The sequence below is a fragment of the Pimephales promelas genome, chromosome 19 (genome assembly GCF_988280905.1).
Source record: "Pimephales promelas chromosome 19, fPimPro1.hap1.1, whole genome shotgun sequence".
In the NCBI taxonomy this organism is placed as follows: domain Eukaryota; kingdom Metazoa; phylum Chordata; class Actinopteri; order Cypriniformes; family Leuciscidae; genus Pimephales; species Pimephales promelas.
Window position 1 is genome coordinate 17,709,578 of NC_142787.1, and position 8,742 is coordinate 17,718,319.

Genomic DNA, 8,742 nt, shown 5'->3' on the forward strand with positions numbered 1-8,742 from the left:
GATGCTGCACATTGGTGTTGGTTGAGGAGATTCCGTCCAAAATCACCCCTGCGTCAGCGTTTCTGAAGTCCTACGTTTTGTCTCGTCCACACTAAAACGCCCTCCGTAGATTCAAAACGCAAAACGGAGCAGCAGCGTTTCTAAACTTCTCCGTGTTTTTCCCGTTTTAGTCTGGATGGGAGGTGCAAACGTAGCAAAAGGTCTCCGTTTTTAAACCAAAACGCAGTAGTGTGGGCGGGGCCTGACACCGCATAGGCGTGCTTTGTGTGTTCAGAGAGACTCATTAGATAGAATTAACTCAATGATCAGTCTTGAAAATTCTTTTAGCACGCCAGGTGGGCCTCGAAAGACTGCTGCTCCTGGTCTAAAACAAAGCAGCTGTACAGCTGGAAAATCCATGTCAGGCATGGGTGTATATACTATATAGAAATCATACGATACAGGAGATTAGAAACAAATGAGTCTTTAATAGGAGGAGAAACAACATTACACAACCACTACATAAAGACAAGAACAGACAAAACTGAACAAAAATGGGTAGAATAAATAAAACACAAATGAGGGAGCTAAACAGAATGATTAACTGATGGAAACTGAGGCTACTAACAAGGACACAAGCAGAAGCAGAACAGAACACAGAACATACATGTGACAGTTGTAAATATAGCTGAGACTTTGAACCAATTCAGTTGTGAAACTGAATGTGTAAAATCACACACAAATGCTCAAGGTTAACATGTACATCAGTTCATATGATATATTGCAGGATTATCTTAATTTTGTAACTGATACTGATGGGCCATTTGAAAGTTTGAATAACTCGTGACTCGTGACTGCTGTCAATGTGTTTTTTTTTTTAATTTCCTGTCTCTTTCCGTGTACCAATGGGTACATGCATGAGTAATGGGGAGGGGCAAAGACTTCATATAAATAGACATCGCTGACAAACACTGCAGTATTATCTAGACACGCTCAATGGCAACCATTCAAAAAACCTAAATAGCAAACTTGGGGAGAAGAGCCCTTTGCAAAAAAAGAGCAAAAGGAAATGAAACAGGAAGTCAACATAATGGAGGACGGTTTTCAAGGCCATAAGCCACCTACTTTGGTATACATGTTGAAGATCAAGAATGAATGCGTTCGAGTGGTCCTGGCAGAGATCCTCTGCACATTTATCATGATGGTGAGATGCTGTTTCTTTTGTGAGAGTTCATTATGCTGCATAGTGGCTCATTTGCATGTTCATTGCATACATACTGGAATAATTGTCATTGTACATTGTAATGCTTTGGATCACATATAGCCACATGCAGTTGGGTGAGTGGCCAGCCTGTGGTCAGTGCATTGGTGATCGGTGTCAGACCATGTGCTACATATATTCTATTCTTAGAAAGACTGGCTGGACATACTTTTTTCCATGATCAGGTGGAATCAATGTGACAATGTCAATTGCTAAATGTTGTCAATGCTAACTGACCTTGCTAACACAACTTTTAGATTTAGTTTAGATTTATGGCTTTGATTTTCCTCACAGTTTTAGAGTAAAACATGTTTTGGAAAATATGTATTTCATATAAATTGTAATTTTTAAATAGTAATTTTTGTGCATTTTTCATAATAGTAAACTTAAACTTCTATAACTTAAAAAAAATGAAACTCCACCTTTTAAACTTTTCACTTAAGCAATATTTTGCTAAGTGCCATCTTTAAAAGGAGACCAAAGCTTAAGTCCGTGCTGCAAAGCATATTTCAAGGTTTGTAATTGAATTGCTATGCTAAGTGTTTAACAGACAATAAATGGATCTTAACTATCCCATAAATTGAATTCAGTACCACAAAATCCCCATAAAAAACAAAATATTAAATTAAAAAAATTATCAAATTAAAATACAGAGCAAAAAAACATGCTGTCATCACCACCACGTGAGCAGCACAATAATAGATTTACTTGCAGTTTTAGTTAACAATAATACCTATTTCTGTCTAATCGTGTTTTTTTTAATTAAAACTAAAATCCATATTTTATGTTCATTTTTATCTGAGAAGTAGCCATGAAATAAGCCTTGAATCAGGGTTTAGCTGTACATCATCGATGATAAGCATATTTAGTTTCTCTAACAGACTGTTTTTGAATCCCAGGTGTTCGGCCTTGGTTGTGTTGCACAAGTGGTCACAGGAAATGGTTTTTTTGGAGATTACCTCAGCATAAATATAGGTTTTGGACTGAGTGTGGCTATGGGTGTGCACATTGGTGGAAAAGTGTCAGGTGAGACTCTCTTGACCCCAAGGTCAGACCTCTCCTAATTCACTGTTTTCCATATTAATGACAATTAATAATGCAAAATGTTTTATTCCATCGCATAGGAGCTCATATGAATGGAGCTGTTTCGTTCACAATGTGCGTGTTCGGCCGTTTGCGCTGGAAGATGCTGCCACTGTATGTTTTCGCCCAGTTTCTGGGTTCATTCCTCGCTGCCGGGACCATTTTTTCACTTTATTACGGTGAGGAGGAGTTATTTTTGTTCTTAGTGTTTGAGTAGGTCATTTAAATTGCCACAAAGTTTCTTCACTCACATCTGTACTGTGCTTTATAGATGCTATACATCATTATTGTGGGGGCAATTTCACTGTGTCTGGTCCCAAAGCAACAGCTGGGATCTTTGCCACATATCCAGCACCTTACATCTCAATCTACACTGGATTCCTCGACCAGGTATTTTTAAAAATTAATCATGTGGAAAAAAATTGCTCAACTGTACCCAGTAAGCACTTTTAGAGGAAGATATTTTTAAATTCTCCGGAATAGGTTGTGGGCACCGCCATGCTGTTGCTGTGTCTGATGGCTCTGGCGGACCAGAGAAACCAGCCGGTTGCGTCCGGAGGTGAGCCTGTGGGTGTGGGGCTCGTGGTGCTGCTCATTGGTGTCTCTCTGGGGAGCAACAGCGGCTATGCCATCAATCCCACACGAGATTTTGGGCCAAGAGTCTTCACACTGATGGCAGGTTGGGGCATGGAAGTTTTCAGGTGAATAAATATAAAATCAAGCTATAAAACACACGCAATTTGATATTTGTTTGGATCAGGGTTAATGATTTGTAACACCTCCTAACCTAGCCACAGTATCCCTGAATTCTCGATATGCATCACTTGAAACCATCCATTATATTTTGGATTTTGAGTCAGTTATCTACAGAGCACCTAAAGGGACATGGTGATGAAAAAAATATGAGATGGGAGGGAAAAAAAATATATCAATGCTTTTGCGTACCCCTGAGAAAATCTTTGCATTCTCAAGCAAAGAATTCAAAAGGTTTCTCGGGGAACGCAAGTTTCTCAAGAGAATGCAAAAGCATTGACATTTAATTTTTTCCTCCCATCTCATATATTTTCTTCCATCCTCATGTCCCTTTAGGGAAGCGTTCCTCAAATCAGATTCCTGAGCTAAACTCTGCAGGACAGTGGATTTGAGGAACCTGGGCCCGGTAATTATCAGATAAGATTTATAACAGGAAAATATTTGGGCAACACTTTACAATAAGGTCTCATTTGTTAATGTATTAACTAATATGAACTAACAATGAGCAGTACAGTTGTTGTAGTATTTATTAATCTTTGTTAATATTAGTTAATAAAAATAGTAATTCATGTTAGTTTGAAGTGCATCAACTAATGTTAACAAATACAACTTTTGATTTAAATAATGCATTAGTAAATGTTGAAATAAATACTAAAGTACTTGTTAACTAATGTTAACAAATAAAAGTTGTATTCATAAAATTGTATTGTTTAATACAATAATGTTGAATTATTAATTATGTAGACATAATACATTATTATTTAATCATACATTGATTAAAGAAGCATCCATAGTGATTTTATTCAAAAATATTCACAATTATAAGATCAGATATTATGTAACAAGAAAAGTAGTATGCCTACATTTGGTGTATGATCACTGTAAAAATGTAAAACTATGTAAAATTAAGTTTTAAAAACTTGATTTAATAATAAGTAATATATATATATATATTTAATTGTACAATTACAACAAAATGTAAAAAAAAACATTTAGTTACATGAAAATATAAAATAATAATATATTATTTTACATGTATATTTATTGAAAAGAATAATGAATAAAGCAAAAAAAAAAAAAATGCAAAGTGTATAAATTACATCATGATTTCATTACATTTAAAGTGTTGTGATGTATTTCCAGGGCAGGAAATGGATGGTGGTGGGTACCTTTGGTGGCCCCCTTTATTGGTGGAGTGATGGGGGCTTTAATCTACAAAGCATTTGTAGAGCTACACCACCCTGATCTTAAAAGCACAAAGACACAGTCTCCTGAAGATCCTGAATGTGTTCCTCTGGAAAAGTGCAAGAATGGCAGTGCAGAGATATCTGTGTGAGACCTGCTCAAGTTAAGGACCAAGAATGTTACAGAGACCAAAGAAAGAAAGTGCCATTTCTACAGAGGGAAGGTAGGATGTTTCCAGGAATAATATGAAAAATGGATAACGGTTGAAAAGCCTATGGGGTTCATTTTTTCAGGCAAACTTTCTCGTTCCAGTGTGTACTACAGTACTTCCTTTTGAGTTATAGAGGAATAAGCTTATGAAGAATCTCAAGACTCAGGATTGTCCATGTTTGATCTTTAATAAATACACACACACACATACACACACACACACACACACACACACACAGACTTATGGGCATCAATAGATGAAATTTAGCTGCTAAAGTCCCAGCATAAGCCAAAAGAACAGTCAACACGCCTGTATGTAAGTTGGGACGGCGGGGTCACCGTTTAGTCACGCCGTGTCTCCACGAGATCCCCTGTCCTTTGGCTGTACTGCCGCCGCTTGCTGGGACCTGCGCTGGCTGCTTCTTCTTGGGAGTGGGTGGCTTGGCCTTGCCGCGGAACGCCTTGGCTGGGTCCAGCTTGTTCAATAAAGGTTCACTGGATGTGTCAAGATGGGGATCGCCATAGAACGTCAGGGGTTGGTAGAGAGCGGCCCATTGCTGTATCAAGAAATCAATGGAGAAGTTACTTTTTAGCAGTTGATTACATAATGAAAGTGTGAACATTCACTATTGAAAGGGTGGATTCTGCTTCAATCTATATCCAATGAATGATTATTATCAAGGTATTAATCAATATTTTCCTTCTAAATATAAAATTGAATGACTTCTCTTGGCTTTTGAGATTTTACTTAGTAATTGGATTTACCAGTGTGATTACTGAAATGTTCTTTTCATGTATTCTTTAATGTCTGTATTAAATATCTGAGAGGTGACTGAAGGTTGGCCCATGCAAGGAATGCAGTAACAGTGCTTCAACATGTGTTAAAACATATGTATATATATATATATATATATATATATATATATATATATATATATATATCTGTTCCTCAAGCCCACCATGACAACTATAGGTCATAAGGGTTATTGGAACCAATAGTTGAAATGACCATTTCTTAGTTAAAGCATTTACTTTGCTTATCTATATTAAAGCGTCCTCTCATTGACAGAAAGGACACATTATCTGGATATTTTGGGGAGAGACGACTGTTGATAGTTAGAGCCTGACCAAATCCAACCTTGAAGAAGCTGTGTGTCTGTGTGTGTTTAAGCATTCTTGGTTAGTGGCATTATTGTAGATTGACTGACTTGTTTTCTACAACATGCTGGCGCCTAGACATACAGTCTTGTGACCTCGGAGGGACACTCCCGTACGTAACTCAGGGTCCTGGTGGCAGCTGCACAGACTATCCATGTGTGGAAATTTTGTATGTTTATCTAATTCATAGCCAATCAGAATCAACCTGTAGCAAGGATGTAGCTTAGACCTTGGTGAAGGGTATAATTGCTGAGTGGCCAACAAACTCCTTGTGAGTCCTAAGCTGACTTCTGCTGGATAAATCTTCTAACTATCTTCAGTAAAAATTTATTATGTTACTGACTCCTGTATTAAATTGATTAATTGGACTCCTAACTCCTGGTCTTCATTAATCATCTGATCAAATTTCCATTTTCATTCAAAGATTTGAGCACAGTATGATTTTTTCCCCCCAAAGATACTTTTATTCAGCAAGCACACATTAAAACTGATATATATTTAAAATATTTTTAAAATAAATTATTTTTAGAGTTTCCACAAAAATATGAGACAAAATATTTGGCTGCACAACTGTTTTCAACATAGATAAAAAAGGTTAAATAATTCTTAAGCACCAAATCAGCATATTAGAAGGATCATGTGACACTGAAGACTGGAATGCTGGGATTGCCATGACAGGAATAAATTACATTTTAGAATATATGTAAACAGTTCTTTAATTTGTAATAATATTTCACAATAATACTGTTTTCCTGTATATTTGATCCAAAGCTGTGAGCATAAGATAATCTTTCAAAAACCAACCCCACACTAAATATAGCAAAGTGCATTACCAAGAGACCTTAAAATGTATTTAAAACAGGCCATTTAAAGACATTGAAGTGTTACTTTCTTTGCATTTATTAAATAAAATATACAGAATAAAATAAGGAAGCCCAGGCTATTAAGTATTTTAACATAAAAAATAGTATACACACATCTCTTTTAATTCAATTTATTCAGGCTGTAAAAAACAAAACAAAAAAGTTGTATCCTTATATACTGTATCCACCACCAAATATAAATGTGTAAAACCATACAGTAAATATATTTTTTAAATATAATTTTTTTCTTGTAGACTTTAGTCAAATAAAGAACAATAATTGATTAATAATACAAATTTAAATAGTCTGTTTTTTATAGAACAGACATATAGATAATGCTGACCTTAGCTTGTGGGCTGGGGCCATACGGTGTGAAATTACACTGCCACTCCGGAAGCCCCAGATGAGTGATCATAAGTCGGTAGTAGGCAGTGAAGGAGGGGGTGAGATAGTGCCAGAAAAGTGAACGGTCCAAGAACCACACCTCACACTGCTGAGCCATTACACCTACACGACCTAGAACGGGCCAGCAGACACAGGGCCAGATGGTAGATTAAAACGATATAAACGGTTTTTATATGCTAACTCTTCATATCCTTCTGGATTAAGTGTGGGATGCATAATCACCTGGACTGCAGCTCTTGTAAACAAGGCAGACTTTGCCATTACCATTGCAGGGGTCCAACTCAAATATGCGACTACGACAATCAAAGTGAGGTTGTTCAGGGCCATCAGATTCTAAAAGAGACATGATATAGGTTATATAATTCATGCAAATTTCCATGCAATGAAATAAAGATAAAATGCCTAAAGATGAAAGAAAATCTCACCCTGTAAGTCATCGTCGAAGTCAAGATCTGCTAAGGTAGGTGCATTGGGGAGGGAATATACATTGGACTGAATCAGGGGTCTTAGCTGAGCAACACTGTTTATCACCATGCATCCCACTGGAACCACTTCATCTGTAAGATACAAAGCATATATAGTTTTTTAGAATAAAAGCATAACCATAATATGGAATCAAAAAATGTGGTGCATGTATAATGATGTGGTCGCAGAAGTAAAACACTGATCAGATCTGAAAAAGCAGTATAATAGGGCTAAATTTAAAGTACCATTATAGTTTATCTACACTGTATAATGGGTTTCATTCGATCAGTGCATGTTTCAGCGTGCTTACTTTCCAGCTTGGAGTTCCAGGCAAGCATGAAGCCATCTGTTGTGAGATAGAAATCTCTGAGATCTTCCGGCAAAACGCAATTGTTTTTCTGGAGAACACACAGGAAAAACACACCTGATATAAACATACCCACATCAAAGACCTGCTTTGAGAATATTCTGTTATATTGAAATACCACCATACCTGCTCCCAGGAGAGAAGGCATCTCTTTTCTGCAGGGGCTTTCTCTGCAAATCGTACATCCAGCACACCAGGGAGGTTCTCTGTCAAGCAGAAAATATGCAAAAGAATCATGCATATCATGTATGTAATAACATTGATAACTGACTTGGTTTGCATTAGTGCTGAGACAGCCACACACACTTGTTTTTATATCTTTACATAGACGTACATCATTTTATACTGTACAAACTGTATATTATCTACCCCTACACTTACCCTACCTATAAACCTAAACCTATAGATACATCACCAAAAAAAAAAAAAAAAACTTCACTTGGTATGATTTTTAAGCTGTTTTCCTCATGGGGCCTGGCCAAATGGCCCCACAATGTAAACATTTTCACATTTCACTATCTTTGTGGAGATATTTGGTCCTCTTAGTGTAGGTTAAACAAGAACACACATACACAGTCACAAAATATTGAATCACAGTAAGCTGGTTTAAGATGGTATCCCAGTCTAGCCAAGCTGGTCCACTAACACAAACCCAAAACCAGACCAACCCAGGAGAACAGCTAGCCATGATGTTTTTTTTTCAGCAGGGCATGCAGCTTATTATAGGATGCAGACTACACTACAATTATTTTTTATTAAACATTGTCCACTCACCCAAAACCCGAGTAATACCGAGGGTGAGTCTATCTACAAACCCCTTAAATGTCTTCTCATCTTTTACCTCCTCCATTCCAAAATAACGTAAAAAGCATCTATATAATTCTAGGACTGTAGGACATTCTTTTGCTGCAGTCACACCGACGGATGCTGAGGTTACCAAGCACGCAGAACCAAAACATTGCGGTTCTGCATTCCTATTGGCTGAGAAAGTGAGAGATGAGTGATTTGACCAA

The 8,742-nt window shown here is 37.0% G+C and overlaps 2 protein-coding genes across 3 annotated transcripts; one reads left to right on the forward strand and one right to left on the reverse strand.

The window, feature by feature from the left end:
• The first annotated feature begins 924 nt into the window (after positions 1 to 924).
• Positions 925 to 5,997, forward strand: aqp7 (aquaporin 7). Of its 2 annotated transcripts, XR_016147779.1 has the most exons (7): positions 925 to 1,183; positions 2,140 to 2,266; positions 2,365 to 2,502; positions 2,595 to 2,713; positions 2,807 to 3,024; positions 4,220 to 5,265; positions 5,325 to 5,997. XR_016147779.1 is itself a non-coding variant. In XM_039688228.2 (6 exons), the coding sequence occupies exons 1-6, from the start codon at positions 1,049 to 1,051 to the stop codon at positions 4,410 to 4,412; spliced, it is 930 nt and encodes a 309-aa protein (XP_039544162.2). In that variant the 5' UTR covers positions 925 to 1,048; the 3' UTR covers positions 4,413 to 5,997. The 2 variants fall into 2 exon arrangements, 1 of the variants encoding a protein (XP_039544162.2); XM_039688228.2 differs by having other exon boundaries at positions 4,220 to 5,997.
• tpgs2 (tubulin polyglutamylase complex subunit 2) lies at positions 4,807 to 8,676 on the reverse strand. Its single transcript, XM_039688230.2, has 7 exons — positions 8,504 to 8,676; positions 7,856 to 7,935; positions 7,673 to 7,760; positions 7,323 to 7,454; positions 7,120 to 7,230; positions 6,836 to 7,008; positions 4,807 to 5,028 (listed from the first exon to the last, which is right to left on the reverse strand). Exons 1-7 carry the CDS (start codon positions 8,577 to 8,579, stop codon positions 4,807 to 4,809), a joined length of 882 nt encoding a protein of 293 aa, XP_039544164.2. The 5' UTR covers positions 8,580 to 8,676.
• Between the last annotated feature and the right edge of the window lie 66 nt (positions 8,677 to 8,742).